Source organism: Protobothrops mucrosquamatus, unplaced genomic scaffold (genome assembly GCF_001527695.2).
Source record: "Protobothrops mucrosquamatus isolate PMUCROS unplaced genomic scaffold, P.Mucros_1.0 scaffold_174, whole genome shotgun sequence".
NCBI lineage: Eukaryota > Metazoa > Chordata > Lepidosauria > Squamata > Viperidae > Protobothrops > Protobothrops mucrosquamatus.
In genome coordinates, this window is record NW_015386250.1 from 241,477 (window position 1) to 260,715 (window position 19,239).

The 19,239-nt window shown below is 38.1% G+C and overlaps 1 protein-coding gene across 1 annotated transcript in view; it reads right to left on the reverse strand.

The window, feature by feature from the left end:
* Window positions 1–7,344: 7,344 nt before the first annotated feature.
* The window catches only part of SPTLC3 (serine palmitoyltransferase long chain base subunit 3), a 50,531-nt gene continuing 38,636 nt past the window's right edge, over window positions 7,345–19,239 (reverse strand). Inside the window, exons 11-13 of the mRNA XM_015822395.1 lie at window positions 11,286–11,421; window positions 10,065–10,194; window positions 7,345–7,607 (exon numbers count right to left, since the gene is read on the reverse strand). Of these exons, the coding sequence (XP_015677881.1) occupies window positions 7,494–7,607; window positions 10,065–10,194; window positions 11,286–11,421 (380 nt within the window). The 3' untranslated portion in view covers window positions 7,345–7,493. The remainder of the gene's footprint in view (window positions 7,608–10,064; window positions 10,195–11,285; window positions 11,422–19,239) is intronic.

Genomic DNA, 19,239 nt, shown 5'->3' on the forward strand with positions numbered 1-19,239 from the left:
TGTGGCCTTACGAAGGCATTGTAAAGTGGTATTAATACTTCACGTGATCTTGATTCTATCCCTCTGTTAATGCAGCCTAGCACTGTGTTGGCTTTTTTGGTGAATAGCATTCCTACGTATTGCCTATTTTCTATTTATTTTTTTTCTTTTTAAATAAATATAGTTTGACACAACAGCAGTTGCACCATTTTAATCCAAGCTACGCCTTTCAGGTAAGGAAGTGCTGTTTTCCTTACAATTAACTCTCTTTGCCACTCTCTGACCATGTTGCTCATATTAGATGCAAGAATGGCAGTTAATTTACGCTCAAACGCTCACTGTTTGCCTCAGCAACTGGGATATAACATTACTCTAACGACGTGCCTTGTAAAAGAAGTCCGTTCCTGCTCAATCCTCTTGAACCAAGAGCTCTGTTCCAGATAATGGTGAGAGAGGAAAATTGGACAAGCTAATATCACCTTATTGAGATCCTTGACAGAAAGGAGGGTTATATTGAGCTTTATGAATATTTTAAAAGAAATTCAAGGTGTTTTTATTAAGTTTCGTTGAAGAATTTTGTATAATAATGAAGTGTAAGAAAAAAAGAGTAAAAAAAAAGTGGTGAACAGGTAGAAAATAAAAATAAAAATAAAGTATAATGAAGTGGATTTCATCTGATAACCTTCGTTATACAAAAAGCATAGCAAAGTGGATCTCACCAGAGGAGAAATAAATTTATCCTCTGCCCTCCCTCTTTAAGATTCCATCATGATTCCCTTCTTTCCGTATCTTACCCTTTTTAATCATCAAACCCATAAACCACCAGGAGGAGCCAAGATGGCATCTTGTCAAGTCAAGCTATTTTCCAAAGCGCCTGAAGGCAGGACAAGAAGCAACGGATGGAAACTAATCAAGGAGAGAAGCAACCTAGAACTAAGGAGAAACTTCCTGACGGTTAGAACAATTAACCAGTGGAACAACCTGCCTCCAGAAGCGGTGAATGCTCCAACACTGGAAGTTTTTAAGAAGAGACTGGACAGCCATTTGTCCAAAATGGTATAGGGTTCCCTGCCTGAGCAGGGGGTTGGACTAGATGACCTCCAAGGTCCCTTCCAACTTTATCATCATCATTATTATTATTATCTTGGTTCGAGAAGGAGCCAAGATGGCAACAAACTAGCAGCTCCTGAAATAAGCTCCCACCCTCTCACTTCTCTGATTCAGTCCTATGGCCTAAAAATGTCACCAAGAGGCAAGTAAAGAACTTGGGCCAGCTCTAATAATGACACCGGGGCTCCATAAATCCAATAAAGCAGAGAAACAGATGAGGATTGACTCCTATCTCCCCACCACTAAAACTGTAAGTAACAGAGCTATAGCTTCAGGATCCCCTTTACCCCTAAAGAGTATGACAACACAGAAGCCAGTAATAAGATGGGTTCCCCCACCTGATCATCCAAAGCTTCAGCCCAAGTTACTTCTCGGAGCAGGATGGTAGCAGAGATAACCTTCTGGAACAAGTCTCCTGTATCCCCCACAACTACATTATTCATTCCATGAGGTCTGCCTTTTGTCTGCAGAAAACTTGATCCCCATTCTTCGATGACTAAGTGACATTTCAGTCAAGGTGGACAGCTTTACAACAAGCCCTCCATCTGCAAAATCTCCAGGGCAATCGGAGGGGTTAAAATGGCAGCAGAAGCGGCCTTTCCCATGTCAATAGTGTACCCAGAAGCAGCCAACCACCACCACGTGCTCTAAAAGAGGCAATTCCTCCTAGAAATCCATCAGAAGGTGCATAGATGGAACAGCTGAGATAATTGTGACCTCCCTATCTCAGCTCCAAAACTGCCAAAATAGAACAATTGATTTAAAAGATTTTCACCACTGACCCAATTCAAGAAATTTTAAGTGCATATTCCTGGATTTCAAACAATCACCTCTGCCCAACAGACTCACAGAAATGAGTGTGAGTTCCTGTGGCAGACTCAGCACATCCAAACTGTCAAAATCCCTAAGGTTGACTTAGTTCACGACCTCATAACTAGGAAAGTGACAAATGATTGTGACACTGCAGATAATAACCATAAAAATGTACAGCTAAAAGGGAGTAAATCTGCCAGATTCTGCCAAAACTAAGGGAGCTGACCAAAGTTCCAAGAAGGGAGGAAGCTAAATCTATAAACTTGGAACTCATTAATTTGAGGAAGAAACTAGCAGACATCCAAACAATTCTGACATATCTTCCCATTGCTGATAAGTGATATGGAAATCCAACATTAACAATATATCTGCCCCATTGGTGTGCTCATCTCATATCGCTGCCTCTGCTGTGCCTTGGACACCAAAAGCTGTCAACACACTACTCTGCGTTCTTCACCAGTGACAAGGATAGTTGTACTGACAATGATTTCTCTTGAGATCTTCACTCCAGCAATATCCAGGAATACCCTAAAGAAACTGCCTTGCAAACAAAACAATCCTCAGCCAAGAACTACAGAAACTGTCAGGCTCCCCAAACCGAGAAAGACACATGGGGATTCTTCCAAGTAGATTTATTTATTGTTCCACACTGATAGACAGAATCTTGCTGAACAGAAGCACCCTGCAATCTATAGGGAGCATATAATCTGAGAACTGCCATCACCTGTTTTCTTTCACACAAATTATCTGAACTGAGCTGCCTCTTATTCCTCTGGAATGCCCTCCCTCCCTCCTGGGAATTCAGACTGCATTCCATCACACAAACCCAACTGGAGATACATCTTCATCTGCTCCCAAAATTCAGGAGCCTCTCTTGGCTCTATGGGAACCCAACTCTCAGAATAAACAGATTGACCCGTCTCTTCTCTCACTGGGCAAGCCAGAGAATGCTCCCCTTGCTAAAGGGTTGGGGTCCCTGCTTGCCAATGACTCACATTTTGCTGTCCGTGATGTTCTGATTTTTTTCTGGTCGCTTTGCCAAAACTACAAACTCTCCTGCCCATTCACAAGAAGGGAGTCTTGACAGACAAACAGATGGCAGAGAAGGTAGAGCTGGAACATGTGCGCAAAGAACATGTGCCACTACAAAAATTACCCACCCAGCTGCTGGCTCACAGTGCATCTGCTTGACACCCAAGTGACCAGTCACACTTCTAACCTAGAATGTTATTGACGTCCTCTCCCACCATGCCACCATACTGATTTAGGAAACCTGGACTGCTAACTGCTATTAAATGGGTTTCATTCATTCATTTTCGATCTAGACCTGCCAGAATGAGATGTAAGGCCGATACAGGAAAATGTCCTACTTGGAGAGATTCTATATGCCTAGAAACAACAGAACACGTATTCCTCCAATACATTTGTACTAGTCTCATTTTACCATTACTGTATAAGTACCTGGGGTGCCCAGGACAATTCTACACCCCGTGTTGCTTGCAGACATTCAGTCTTGGTACAATATATTGACAGGTTCTGGTGCAGCATCACTTAAGATGAGGATAACCTGTGCTACTACAAACTAGTCTTTGTACTTTGATGGATTTAGTTTCCATATACTTTTATGCTCCTCTATATCCATCTAATATTCTTACCACTCCCTGTAGATTTTTTGGGACTCGTTTTTATATATCCTTTTAATATTTTTAGCACTTTAAAAATTACTTGTTTGTACCCCGTCTTCGATTTGATTTGAATCACCAGTTTTGTTTCCCCCCCCATTTTCAGCCATAAAGGATTTCCAGTCACAAATAAAAATACCTGTTGCTTCTTCCCTAATTAATACAAGTCAGTTTTTCAATTTTTGAAAATTCTGTCATTTTCACCGACAATTCCTCTGCAATATATATTTCTGAATCATTTTGTAGATGTCTTATAACGTGCAGCTTTGGCCCATCGGGTTTTTATAAGCAGTTTCATTGGACTTTCATTTTAATATATTTATTTTTATGGAGTTTTATTTTTAAAAATATTGCTCTTCTTGAACTTCTGTGGAGTGTTTGTAATCCCTATGAAAACTTGGCACCTTTTAGGGTCCAAGTATATTAAACAGAGATCTTCGTTTCCAGCTTCGGAAACTGTTAGAGTGACCAGTGTTTCTCAACCTTGACAATTTTAAGGCATGTGGACTTCAACTCCCAGAATTCCACAGCCAGCAATGCTGGCTGTGGAATTCTGGGAGTTGAAGTCCACATGCCTTAAAATTGTCAAGGTTGAGAAACACTGTGTTAGACAAATATTAAAACTCTGAGCACTGGACTCTTGTCCTTAATAGTTCTCGTCTGCTGAAACTGCTTTGGTTTAACAATTATGGTCCTCCTCTGTTATCCTAAATGAGACAAGTGTGCTCTAGACAGAGAAATTTCTTAGCTATGGCCAATCATTAATTTCCCCCAATAGGTTTTCTGGCCAGTTTTCTTCTTTTGCACCAAATAATGCTCTTTTGATCTGATTTTATAATTGCTGTATTTTGACATTTTAAATATTATTTCCCTGCTTCCAAAACATTGGAGCCAAGAAGCAAAGTAAAAGATTTTAGGGAGGTTGGCCAAAATCCTCACAGTGCATTTCAGATGGCCTTGATAGATTTCTTTATCCTGGAAGAAGAGATTTTTTTTTTAAGATAGTAGTTCATATAATTTGATGTTGGAATAATATAACTGATCTGTCCATCCATCTCTGTATCAGTACCATCTTTCATGTCACCCTGTGATCAGGATGGGGACCCATCTATAATTCTCTGCACCAGTGGTGGGGTTCAACCGGTTCGCACCACTTCGGCAGAACCGGTAGCTAACTTTTTGTAACCCAGGCCCAGAATGGACTTCCGGAAGCGGCATCCACACAGAGAACCGGTTGTTCACATATTTGAATCCCACCACTCCTCTGCACTCTTATTTATGGCTCTCTAGTCCTCTTGAGACCATGCTACTGAAAATCATGATAAAGAGGCAGATTTTCTTTTGTGTGATTTCCCCCCCCCCCTTGTTCTTGGTGGTCTTATCGGGCAAAATACATTGATTTCCACTTTTGAATATGTTAACTCAAGCAAAGAGAAAAAAAAATGAAGTCACTGCATTTGTAGAACCCCTTTAGTGCTTTCAATAGCTCAGAAAACTAGATTGCGGTTACAAGCAGAAGAAGCTGTCCTATGTGCTAATTTCCAGATGTAGCAAGGAACATTTGATTCTGCTGTTAAATTACAGATGTGAAAATTAGCGCAAGTCAGGAGAAATTAAGGTGAAAACAGCAAAACCAGATAAGATGACTGCTTTTCTTTAAGTTCACCATTATAGTTATCACGTGAATGGCCATACTGCACATGGGAACAAAAAAAATCAAGACGGCTTTAACAACAAACTTCAGAATTCATTCAACACACATTTCTTCTGCTTCAGGCAGCGTAACTATGTACTGCATTAAGGCAGAGTCCTGCTTTCTTTGATCATGATCAGAGCAGCTTGCTCTTTCCAGCATCTGCTCTTAGTAGACTGTTCCAAGCATAGAAATACAGTGAAACAGGCAAAAGCAATTGCTAGTGGTTGAAGAGAATTATGGAGGAAAAGACACTGGGAACAGGGACTTCTGAAAATTTTGTAACACTTGTAAAACACAGTTTCTTTGTAACATATGGCCATTCATCAGGGGCAGATTGTTCCTGAGTCATTGTGCCAATTTTTTTTTTATGACCAAGAAATGAACCAATTTCAAATATTTTAAAAAACACACAAAAACATCCTTTATTTTTATACAGTAGTTTTAGTATAATGCACAAACATGGGCCCGTTTAGTGTTTCTCAAGTTCATTCGCCAACGTGAACAATCATACAACACTGTACAATTCACTCCTTTTGCCCTCCTATACTTCTGAAGCGGAGACCCGATATTCTGGAATGCACAGTGGTCCATTTTTAACATTATATTTTATTGAGTTTTATTAAACTGAATAACAAAAAGGGACCTCAAATCTAGCCTCGTTTTATCCTCAAAGCTGCTTTAACAAGCACGGGAATCCCATACTGTAATTGGTATTCCACAATTTAATTGTTCAGTTCTTAAATCTAATTTTGCAGCTGTGTGTTAAGTGGATGCCACAGCTTTTCAAGAACATGAAAGTGAAATACATCTGTGACACAGAAAGCTAAGCCATCTCTTCATCAGACATGTTTACAGTACGGTGAGACTTTCAGGATGGTTTGTATCTCTCTCAAAAGTGATAGAAATGCCTTTCAACCAGTTATCTTAGAGTATGTGTGTGCATATAGCTATCCGAGACCTTAATTGTTGAGGCTGGACCACAGTCTGAAGACAGTGGTATATTCTCATTAGTCTTGGTCTTATTCATTTGGTGAAACAGAAATGGAATTATATCTGCTTGTTCCTTTAATCTCCAAATGCTGTTTTCAAATCAGCTGGTTATGTTTTAAGAGCAGTTAATAATTTTAACCTCAAGAAAAAGATGGATATATCAACCTTTCAGAAAAGAGCATTCACTGTGGTCTCCTTTATTAAGCATATCTCACTGAAGTAATAAAGTAAAATGGGCTAGTTCTTTCAGCTTGAAGATGTCAGTCACAAATGGTAAGATCTTTTGAGGAGGATATTCTGTAATAGCCTGAGTATTTTGATTCAGCAGTATGTTTACGGGGCAAACAAATATTCTTGGAGAAAGAAGTCTTACAAATGACATCTGCTTTTTTTCATATTCAAAAGCTTAACACATTGCAAATAGGAAAAAGTGAAATGGTTATTAAAACTGTGTGTGACAACTCTAAAAACCTACCTGAAAATTAAATAAGTAATCCTCCTTTAAATTATGAAATAATTCAAACAATTCAACAATGTTGAATCTGAATTAACATTGTTTTTGGCTTATCCTTGGTTATCAATTGAAATATAAAAAGATTTTTTAAAAATACCAAGCAGCAAAGATGAATTGGTTTTTTTTCTTTACTCAAAACTTTCTAACAATAATACTTAAAGTTACCCAAAACCATGAAAGACCATTGACTACCCCTGAATCAGGTTCCTCTTTACTCAGTATGTCAAAGTATTTCTACTTGATGGATATTTTTTTTTGCCTAAATCCTGGTAAGCTGCAACGGAGATATGCCTCTTCTATAAAGAAGAGCCAATTTAACAAGATAACTTTTTTTTCAGCTATTATATGATATTCCAATTCACTTTAAAAAGTGTTATCATAATTAAATTTTTCCAAACTCTGCTCCTAAAACAGCAACAAGAGCTGTGTAATAGCAACTGATTTAGCAGTTAAAGTCTTTGGAGGGTGTCTAATAATAAGAACAATAACAATAATACTTGTATTTCCTGGTGAGAGAACCGCAACAATGTTCTAGTCCTTTTGCAGACAGGATCCGATCTGGTAAAAACAGACATAAAATGCTTCTCTTGGATCACTTTAACTGTGAAGCAAAAACCATCCTTGGGAAAACAGAAATGCATTCCTCTTGTTGAGATCCCCATCTCCTCCTTGTAACATCATGACGGTTTCTCTGTAATGGGAGGGAAACTTAATCTTCAAGTTCAAAGCTTGTTTCATCATACAGTTCAGGACGAGATGACCTAGCATGCCGGGAATATTTCAGACACAAAAAATCACCCAGTTCATCTAGAGCGTTCAGGACCTGAAATCCAATTTCAATATATTAGAAAGACATGGCTCAGCATTTTTTAAAAAGACACAAAAAGTCATGCCTGTTTCTAGTACGGCATTTAACGTTGAACTGCTATGAATAATTCATTCAATTTTTTTTTCCAGAAAGTTCTACAGAAATTATGTATTTGCAAGTTTCTTGTGGTTTCTGAGAGCTGCTTGATGAGGTCTAACAAGCTCCCCTGGGTTACTAGAATTTTGCCTGGTTCTGATCTCGATGAAAAGGCATCGTTTTGAAAAGGGTACTAAGGACCCCGTAGGGGCACAACACGTATTCAGCATACTCTTTGTGTGGGTATACTAATTTCATAACTTTTTCTTTACCTGCCTTTTAAGCAGCATTAACATGTTTGGGGGGAAGAAACATTGCACATGAGTATGTGTTTAACATTAGTATTAAACTAAATTAAATACATCTGAAAAAAAATATTACAGTACTGTACCATTATAAGTCAAAGTACGTGGCGATACTACGTACATCCCTGCATTCCTTGCGCCATCTTGAAGATGGCTTATTGAGTTATTGAGGATTTTTCCATACAGTGAACCTTCCACCATATTGCTAAGCTATAGCCAAGGTAGGCTGAATCTGGAAAAAGGTCATCTAATAGGGACGTGGTATTTTCCACACGGAAACTTTTTATGGACGTTCTATATTGCAAGGAGGAGGAGCACTGGAGGATCAGCACCCTTGCTTGGGTCCACCTGGCTTCCTACAGGATTGGTGCTTTCCTTCCAGGATGTAGGATTCTGTTCCCCACTAGCCATTTTTACTCTGGCCACCATAGCAGATAGAATCTTGCCAGCACAGTGTTTTATTTTTCTTTTTGTTCTTTAGGTTGCATGAGGACATTGGTCTTATGAAAGTTCAACCATCATCTCCCATGAGGCCAAATAGTTTCTATAGCACTCATGAGAAAGTAAGTAGAGACAAAGTAAGGGGGGACATGATAGCAGTGTTCCAATATCTCAGGGGCTGCCACAAAGAAGAGGAAGTCAAGCTATTTTCCAAAGCGCCTGAAGGCAGGACAAGGAGCAACGGGTGGAAACTAATCAAGAGAGAAGCAACCTAGAATTAAGGAGAAACTTCCTGACAGTTAGAACAATTAACCAGTGGAACAACCTGCCTCCAGAAGCGGTGAATGCGCCAACACTGGAAGTTTTTAAGAAGAGACTGGACAGCCATTTGTCCGAAATGGTATAGGGTTTCCTGCCTGAGCAGGGGGTTGGACTAGATGACCTCCAAAGTCCCTTCCAACTTTATCATCATCATCATCAAAGGAAAGAAAGATGGACAGGAAGGGAAGGGAAGTCTGGCCTAGTTGATGGAATCATTTTACCTGCCATACTGTTAAAAGACTACCGGGGGAATAGTGGTTTAAAAAGTGACTTTTATTAAGGTTCTGTAATCCTAAAGGAATACAAACATCAGTTTTTTCTTTAAAATGTTATATGGCTGTAGCATTAATTTTTAAAAAATAAAAATACATTTTTGGTGACCTTCTTTTTAAAATGTTGGTTCATGGACACTTTCTTTTTTACTTAAGAGACAGGAGGAAAGCATATCCAGGAATTCTTGTGGATGTCTCCCTCAATATACAGATATTTGATAGAGATGAGAAAACTCTTCTTATATCTTTCCATTTTAGGAAGGGAATAATGATGGCTGGGATATTTCGAATTAAGTTAAGTCCATGTCATAGCTCAACAGTGTTCATTTTAATAAAAAAAGATTTTATTAGAAGGTTTAAATACAATGGAAGTATGAAAAAGCAAAAGAAGAAATAAGAAAAAGGAAACAGCCATACTGTGTCCAAACACTTTGGAAGAATTATATGGTTATAATACCGATTTTTTAAAACTTACAAATCCTTTTTTGTGGCCAAAGTATGTGCTTGCCTTCCACACAAAACTAGTAGCCAAGTGAGGTAATTCCTATTAATTTTAGGATTAATTCACAGCATAAAATTCAGGGTTTTATTTTCAAATTACTGCAGAGAACAGGTCCTGAATGTCTCTAGCATTGTATTTTTATCAATTGTCCATAATGTTGTGAATATCTATCTTAACAGGATTTCAGGATTTCTAAAGGGTGTGGCTCCCATCATTCATAAAATTATATATACATATATATGTTTATAATTCTGCTCCCTTTCCACTTTGACAATTTAAGAATTCTATAAAAACTCAAAGCCTAATACAAGCAGGTTCAATAAAATACACTGCTTAATCTATACTTCCTATCTTTTTAGCAGCAGTGTGTTCTGATGTTTCTAATTATCTAACTTAAAAGCTCCAAAGGCTCTGTGGTCAAATGAAGCTTAAACAAGGAAGGCAAAATTACAACAAAGAAGAGAAATCTAGTGAGGCTTCTCCCAAGTCCATCCAGGAAGTGAAGTTCGCTTTGTAAGTCTATCTCTGTGCTTACCGTGTCTAGCATCTCCCGTGTATGAACAGTGGACACACAAAACCGAGCCCTGGATTCTGTGATTGGGGTAGCTGGGAAGCCAACCACAACCACACCAATGTTTTTGGATAACATGAGTCTCACAAAAGTCCTGAGTAAAGAAACAAGGTGAAACAGAGCTAATTTTCTTAAAACGGCATTATATTTAAAAGAACAAAGAATAAGAATTGCAAAATAATACCAAAAACATATACATATTCTGATGGTATAAGAATCAATGTTAATTTAAAAAAATCCTTCCAACAGTATTACAGCTACGGTTAGTTCTTCCTTACAGTAGGTTACTGTGAATGTATGATAAGGACATTCAAAAACATTTATTTGGTACATTTAGTATACTTTAACAATTCAGTGGCATATGAATAAACAATAAGGGGCTTCAGGTCTCGCTTTCCTTCTCTGTGCTTGCTTTTAGCAAACCAGATAGGTTTTAATTAAATTGTCTAATTGTGGCTTCCATATGCAGTTAATTAATCATTTTTGAATCCTCTCCAAAGGATCCTTTAACAAATGCACCAAATTGGAAGCTAGATTACACTATCATCTGTCTGTCTGTCCCATCTTATCTCTCTCTCTCTCTCTCTCTCTCTCTCTCTCTCTCTCTCCCCTTCTCCCCTGCTATCATCTGTCTGTCTGTCTGTCTGTCTGTCTGTCTGTCTGTCTGTCTATCTATCTATCTATCTATCTATCTATCTATCTATCTATCTATCTATCTATCTATCTATCTATCTATCTATCATCTCCTTCTCCCCCTGCCATCTCCCACTTCCTTGGGTGTAACTTTATTGATGTGCCAAATTCCTGAGCATATATACTCTTACACCGTGTAAATCTTTAAAAGGCTACTGATAAGCTTAGTAAAAAAAAGGCCTGTCCTTTTTTGGGAAATTTGTCCCCATTAGGATGAGACTCTTATTCTGGCTGAAGGTTATTCATTATTTTTAATCACATAACAAGTGAGAGTTTACCCACTGCTGAAATAACATAACAAAGAGAACTTGCAGCCTATTCTTCCTCACAAGATTGCATGGAAGGAGGGGAGGGAAAAGCCCCAGTTTGTTAAGGGTGACTACCTACGTTCCTCTTAACAGCTTTTAAAAATAATTGCAAAATGAAACCTGAGTTTAACAATTATATTCTGAAAATTTTGTACAGTTTTTTGTGAAGCAGGAATTAACTTACCCAACTTTACCAGGTAAATAAAGAAGTAAAGGCACAACTGGAGAATCGTCATTGCCATAAATAATGAATCCTAATTCACGTAATCTTCTTCTGAAGTACCTCGTATTTTCTGCTAGCTGACTGATTCGCTGACGTCCTGAAAGAATGAATGAATTACAGAATTCAGAAAAATCACATACCCTACTTGCTACCTAAAGACAAAAACAGAAATATAGATATTTACATTACAAAAGGACTAATGAACAAAACACTTAATTTGAAACAAATTAGGAGCTCACCAGTTCTTAGACATATGGTGCAAACTGTAAAACAGATTCATGTAATTATTTCCAACAAATAAGTTTGTCTAAAATTAATAGGCAAAATAGCAATAATGATGAGACTGAGTGAGGTAGACATTCTACCTGTTGGCTTTTTAAGAGGATTCCGCAGTAACATAAGCAGGTAGAAGAACACCCACATTTTTTCTCCTCAGAACTAACTTTCCCCTTTGTCCAATCATTTTTCTGCATGCTTATTTTAGAAATTAAAGAACTTCTAGGTAACGTGTGCTTAAACCATTTTAGGGAAGAAAAAGAGTGGTACTAATGGAGAGGTTCCAGGCTCTGTTTGACAGGCTTCTTTTAATAGAACAATTCTCTTTGGTGCTTTATATTTGAAAAAGGGAAGAGGTGTGAAGTGATCGCCTCATTTTAAGGCATACTTTCTTTTTCAAGAAAATAAAGAACATGTTAGAAATATTTAGCTGTTCAGAAAATTACGATCTATCTCTATACTGCTTGAATACAATAAACTTGGATATGTCAGGATATGCAAATCTATCTAAATCTGATCTCGGAACCATTACCAAGTCCACCGACACCCTTAAATTCCTGTGCTGTCCCAGGAGTCATCTACCCTTTTGGAATATGAAAAAGAATTTGAAGGTGCACACAAGATGTCATCTTATTCAATATAACTTTCAATGCAGCTGAAATCAGCTAGCTGAACATGTTTTTCAGGACCGCACTGCCTCTTACGGATGAAAGTACTGCTCTGATGGAATCGCTATTCAGTCAGTTTCAACTTTTTGTGAGCCAGTGAACATCATTTCACCAAGACTATCTGTCAATAGCTGCTTCTCTAGGTTCTTGTAAACTCATATTTCATCCCTGATAGTATCTAGCCATCTGGTTTTCTGTCGTCTCTTTCTGATTGCCTTCCCTTTTTTTTTCAAGCATCAGGCTCTTCCAATGACTTTGCCTTTTATGTGTTCAAAATATTTGAGTTTTGGCTTACTATTGTTCATGAACTGCTTTCAATGAGTAGTCGGGAGGGGCAATTTTATCCTGTGGATCCAGGAGGTTGTGAATGCCTTGTGTGAGAACGTGTTGCCTTCCACTGTGAAAGAAGTGTTGGCTTGTCCCTTCTTGAAAGGACCCTTCCAGGTTCTACAGGTGTTGGACAATTACTATCCGGTCTTCAATCTTACCTTAGTTGTGTAAAGGTAAAGGTTGTGGTGACAGTGATTGAGGACCAATTTGGGGCACCCTAGAATGAATTATCTAGACCTTATCGCTCAGAGTTCAGGATAAAGGACAGTGATAGCATTTGTAACATTGGCTGATGCCTTTGCCAGTGCCTGAATAGGGATAACAGGACTTGCTAGTACTGCTTCTTAATCAGCAAATGTCTTTTAGAGGCTAGGTTTATCTATTCTGTTAGTTTTATTGTATAAAATTGTCATTGTTATTGTTATTGTACTGCTGGGAGTCTATGTACAGTTGTAATAAGATATAAATATGATAAATAAACACATTAATTAATGTTGACACCCTCGTCTACCAATTTTGAACCATTTAGTTGCTCTGTATTTCTATAACTGTTGCTTCCTGGTCATCAGATAAATTACTCAATAGGCAGATGAGGTAGCCTGATACATATTTTAGGGTTAACTACAGGTTGTGGTAAACACAGTAGAAAGTATTTGAATAACCAATAAATTAAAAATAGCCATTTATAAATACTTGCTTCCCTTTTCCATTATTCCTGAGATGTGTACAGGTTGTCCTTGAGTTATGATGGTAATTGGGATTGGGATTGTCATCGCTAAGTTATGTGGTCATAAAACTTGATGTCACGTGAATGCATTGCTTAGTGAGGGCAATTCAGGCAGTCCCAATTGGTGTGGTAACCCCAAAATATGTGGGTTGTTAAGTGGAAAGCAAAGAGAGTTCCAGGTAAGGAGCTGGGGGATACTGCAGGGAAGTGGAGCCCTATGCAGGCCACACGTGAGTTGGGGGGTGATGGCGCTTAAAGTGTGGCAAATGCTCAGGGAGGCAGTGGAAAGTGTGCAGGATGGGTACATGCATGTATATGACTGCAGGGAGGCCAGGGAAAGAGGGTGCAGGGTGTGTGTATATGAGCACAAGGAGACAGGGGAAATAGGGTACAGGGCACATGTATGTGTGTGAGCACAAGGAGACCAGGGAAATGGGGTATGGAGGGTGTTTAGTGTGCGAGCACAGAGAGGTCCAGGGAAAAAGGGGTACTGATGAATGCATGCATGCGAATGCAGGGAGGCTGAGAAAAGAGGGTACAGACAGTGGTGGGATTCGGCCAGTTCGCACCACTTCGGCAGAACTGGTAGCTAATTTTTTGTTGCCCAGGCCCAGAATGGACTTCCAGAAGCGGCATCCACAGAGAACTGGTTGTTCACATATTTGAAACCCATCACTGGATACAGGTGCATGCAAGTGAAGAAAGGTCAGGCGAGGGAAGATTTATTCAAGTGACTTGTGATCTTCACTGCCAACTTCTGCATTGACTTTATTTGTGGGAAGCTGGCAGGAAGGTCCAAGATTATGTGACCACGGGATGCTGCAACCAGTCATTAGTGCAAATGGGTTGCTAAGCACCTAAATGTTGTTTACATGACTATGGGGGTGCTGGAACTTTTGAGGACTGGTCATAATTCCCTTCACTGCCATCGTAATACTGAACAGTCAAATAAATGATCCTAACCTGAGGGTTACTTGTGTAAGTATTAGGGTTGCACAAAGCATTTTTTTTGTGAAATGGCTCTATGTGCACATGCACGTCAGGAAGCAGCTCTCAGGAAGCAGAATTCAAATCAGCTGCATGAACTTTGCAAAAAGATAGGGTTGATTTAAGGATATAAAGAGAACAGCTCTACAGTATTTGTGCTCTGGTGTGCAGCACCTTTTTCTAATGTTTTTCATGGTCATTTTAGCTATACCTGGCTCAGCATATGTCTATCCAATGCCGATATGTGCAAGTAACCTGATGAGCACTATTCCTGATTAGGATCAAGGATTGTTAATTATTTTCCTTGATTAAGGAATTTTGGTTTTAGTTAAGTGATTATAAGCCAGTAATTAAGCCCCTGCTTTTTCTGCAGTATATAGTGTTGCACAAGCACTACACTGACTAACTATATAACAAAATCAGCATAGAGAAATTATTTGTGGAACTAAGCTTGTGAAAACAATGTCTTAGTTCATGCACTAGGATTTATAGGATACCATCAGAGTGATGATAGTCAGAGCCGAAGCTATCTCCTAAGATTATTGTGAAAGTAAAGCACAATTAACCCATGTAAGTTGTCTTGGACATCTCAGAATGTGCAGGATAAAAACGTGATAGATATAGATATGCTCTATATGATTAATGGCATATGTGTCTTACGCAGTAGACTAAAGCACTCTTGAATCTTTCTGTCAAGCAGTCTAAACAAGAGTAAGATGAGAACAAGAAATACATAGCACTATTCTGATTGGTTCTGAGTTTTTCTGTTCTTTAATCTTGAAGTTAAGTTCTCCATGTCATATGACACCTATAAGATTTTACTAAAACTGATGATGATGATCCCGCCAGAAAATACATATTCTAGAATCCAGGAACATCACAAATGGACAAAGTTAATTTTGGAATAAATTCTGGCCATTTATTAAAAAAAACTATATATAACTATGTATGTATTTCATCTTCACTTGATAATGTGGTATTCTTGCTAGCATTTTCATCCTCTAGCAGACAAGAATACTTTTGCTGGATTACTTTTAATGCTAGCTACTAAACTGACAGACCTAAGCATGTTTGCAAGAGCTTACAGGCACAACCGTTCCTGTGGCATCTCTGAACTTTTTAAACAGCCTTGACTGAATATTTCTCTTTAAGGATGTCACTTTGACAATTGCCATTATAGCAATTCATTCTTTCTAGAGAAGCAATCCACAGGCACATCCTGCTCCACCCTGCCAAGTATTATTATTATTTTACAATGTCTTGGTTGTTCTTTGTAATTAGCACTTCTCTTAGGCACAGTGTCAAGCCAGACTATTTGGCATTTCTTTATATTTCATTTTTGATGTTGTTATTTAAAAATCAGTAATTACTGCAATCTTGATCAAACTTCCTTTCATCTACTTTGGGTTGAGAAATAAGGTACTTAACATCCTCTGATTTTCAAAGCACTTATATGCCACTAACCATATAAACTTAATTAAGAGACAACAGTTAACTGGGACAGTTATGAAACAAAAAAAAAATGGTACTTATTTCTCTGGCAACTTTAAGATGTGGGACTTTAACTCTAGAGATCTTAAAGTTGCTGTGTTTGAAAAACATTGCTCTAGACCATTGCATGTATGTTCCTTCCACTACTGAACTACTCCTTGAGAGAACTACTCATAGAGAACTGGCACGTTATGGATAAAGTTCAGCTGGAGCCTGCATTCCCAACGTGGAAATCATTATCTTGGATTGTATTCTGTCATATTATTATTGGTTGGGGTAAGTTGATAGTATAATTTAGATACTTGACAGCAAGTCATAAGACTGAGATAAGAATAGTTTAAAGCCAGAAAAATCTATCCTTAAACAGTAACTACCGTCACATACAAATTATATTAAATAGATGAGAAGGTTACTTTCCATGCAGACGATGATATATACCTAAACTGAAAGAAGGAAAAAAAGCTACTGGTTTTTATCAAAAGATAACCCATACAATTACCCTAAAATTATCAGAAAGTTAAAAAAAATCTTACCAGTTGAAGTGACATGATACTGATATCTAACTGGTACATGGTATCTAACAACACAATCCCAAATATACCTACTCAGGAGTAACTCCTACTGAATTAAAAAAACCTTTCTTTTAAGTCAGGGGTGTTAAACTCGCAACGTCACGTGACGTGTCGTGACATATCGCGACTTTTTCCCCATTGCCAGAGCTGGGGTGGGCACTGTTTCAGTATGATGCATCCGCCCGTGGGCCGGCCATTTAACACCCCTGTTTTAAGTAAAAGGGCACAGAACTGCAGCCTCGATTCTTGTAAATGTATCATGCAAGTGCGATGTATCTATTGACGACATCCAGATAGCCACATTCTGTTGCAGCCTTCTTTAATTAGTTCCCCTTGGATGGGTTGAACTTCAACTCTCTTTAGCAGAGCTAAATAATGTGCTAGTTAACGATGACAAGAGTTGGGGAATGCTCTTCTAAAAATCCCTAAGAAGAAGCTCAATTCTGAAAGATGGTAACTCAAGCAACTCATACAACATTTTAACCATACATTCCCCGAAATGAAGAAAAAAAAAATAGACAAATTTGGGCAATGATTTAACCAAGAACTAACACTAATCTAAGGTCTTTTTTTAAAAAAAAATATAAAAGTAATGGTGGAAATGCATTCTTTTTCAGCTAGGAAGTTTTTTTATGAGAATACTTTGGAATTATTTATGTCTTAGCTGAACTGAAATAAAGCGAAAAGCAATAAAAGCCTTTAAGGAACATGTGGAACAAAGGAGCAAGACAGCTGCCATGATGTTACAGTGCTTGACCCTAGTAGTTAGCATGTGCAAGGATGTGGTCAAAAACAAGTCTTCTGAAGTATGAATCTAGGGCAACCACAAAAGAACCAAGGAGCCCAAATGTCACATATAGTACCATAAGGGGCTTCTTAACCACAAGTTCCCCTCTTCCAGGAAAAGATCTTAATCTTAGAAAACCACTGGTTTTACTAACACGAAAGCTGTAGACACTTGGAAATTTCCAGTTACCTATTGAATGCTGTCACAGCAATGTTCACTATGTAATATCTTTATGGTTCTGGCTTACTTCCTGGCTGCTATCCATGAACTGTATCAAGAACCTTATATTTGCTAGATGCTGTGCTTGTGGGATGATGATATTTGTAATATTGCCACTCATTATTCAATTCTTATCTTCTTCTTTTTTGCCTCCAGACTTACTATCTACATCCATCCCCCCCATAAGCATAAACAGCTACAGTAGCTCATAATAGAATCAACTATTGGAAGCCTGTGGTTGAAATGGATGAGCAGCAGTAGGCGTAGTAGAATAACCTCCCAGCCTTTCAACTGCTGTGCTAGCTTTAAAAAATACAACCTGCCCAAAAAAAAGGAACTGATCTTCACGCTATATGAAGATTATGGAAGAAATTAAAAGTATGTAAAGGTTAATAGCAGTTTTTATTATAGAGTTTCTGAGTATAGCAACGGTCATAATTTAGCCAGAGAGTAAGCAGATAGAATAACTTCAACTCTATATTACGGATTAGGCTCAAGAAGAAGACAACTAAAGTTAACTGAAGACTATGATTTTACAGTTAACAGATACAATATAGTGTGTCTATTTTTGTCTTTGGTCTTCTTTATAACCAAATGTTTTACACTTCTAGAGTTCTTTGGTGCTTGATAATAAATGCGTCCCATTTTCTCCATTTTGGGAGTCTTCAACATAGAATGTTATTAACATGGCTATGTATGCTTGGCCTGGCTTTGCAAATTCATAATAATTTTGGAGACTCAAGTACTTTGTGTTGTCCTGATTCAACAGACAAAATGAAGTTCATTCACTGACCTGGTGGTAGAGGAGGAAGAAGAAAATGCAATTGGGGTAAAGTAAATTCTGAAGTTCCTGTTTACAGATTTTACTTCAACGTTATAGAATTAAAGCATATTTAACACTTGCTGCCATATAACAAAATGGGCAGAACTATATTCCGATATGCATTTTTGCTTGTATCAACCTATTACTCACTATTATTCTATCAGCATTTGTACATTTACTTTCATGACCATTTTCCCCAAGATTTACTCCTGAAACTATCAAAAAGGTCTGTCCCATTTTCAGAACCTCTCATCACAGTTGCATCCTTTACTAATTTCCTTGGACTTTTACTAGTAACTGTATTGCCTGATTCATTACTTTGCCATGTAGACCAATGTTTAAATCATATATTCAAAACTAAAAGACACATTTTTCTAGGCAGGTAGTCCACTGATCACCATTTTAATTGATTTTGTTCTCCAAATGGCTTGAGCATTTTTTCATCTTATTCCCATAGCATCCAACAATAACCATCCATGCATCCATGCATCCATGCATCTATCATTCTGGAGTATAAATTGGAATTACCACCAACCTATGGATTCCTATTTGCATGCATCTACAATAGATGCCACCAATTAATATTTTCTGGAATATAATTTAGTTCTTTCTTTCACTCACACCATCACTCCCCTTATATATTTGTTGATTGCACAAGATCTGATGCTAACAGATCTGAATGAACGCTAAATCCCTTCCTCTTTTTCATAGTTTCTCAAACACAGCACATATCTATTTTGTTCCAGTTAAGTAATTATTAAGTAATTAATACTTTTTGCCTAATTCTTCCATGTTGCAATCTCCGCATGCCAGATGGGCCCCTGGAACGAACTACCCTGGAACGAACTACCCCCCGAGATCCGGACGATTCCGGATCTCCTAACCTTCCGCCGCGCCCTCAAGACATGGCTTTTTCAACAAGCGGGCCTGACCTAGGGTGAATTTTAAATAGGGATAATTTTTAATGATTTTAAATAGTCACAGCCACTAATATTTGGGTTTTAATTGGTTTTTAGAAGGGGTAATTCTGTATAT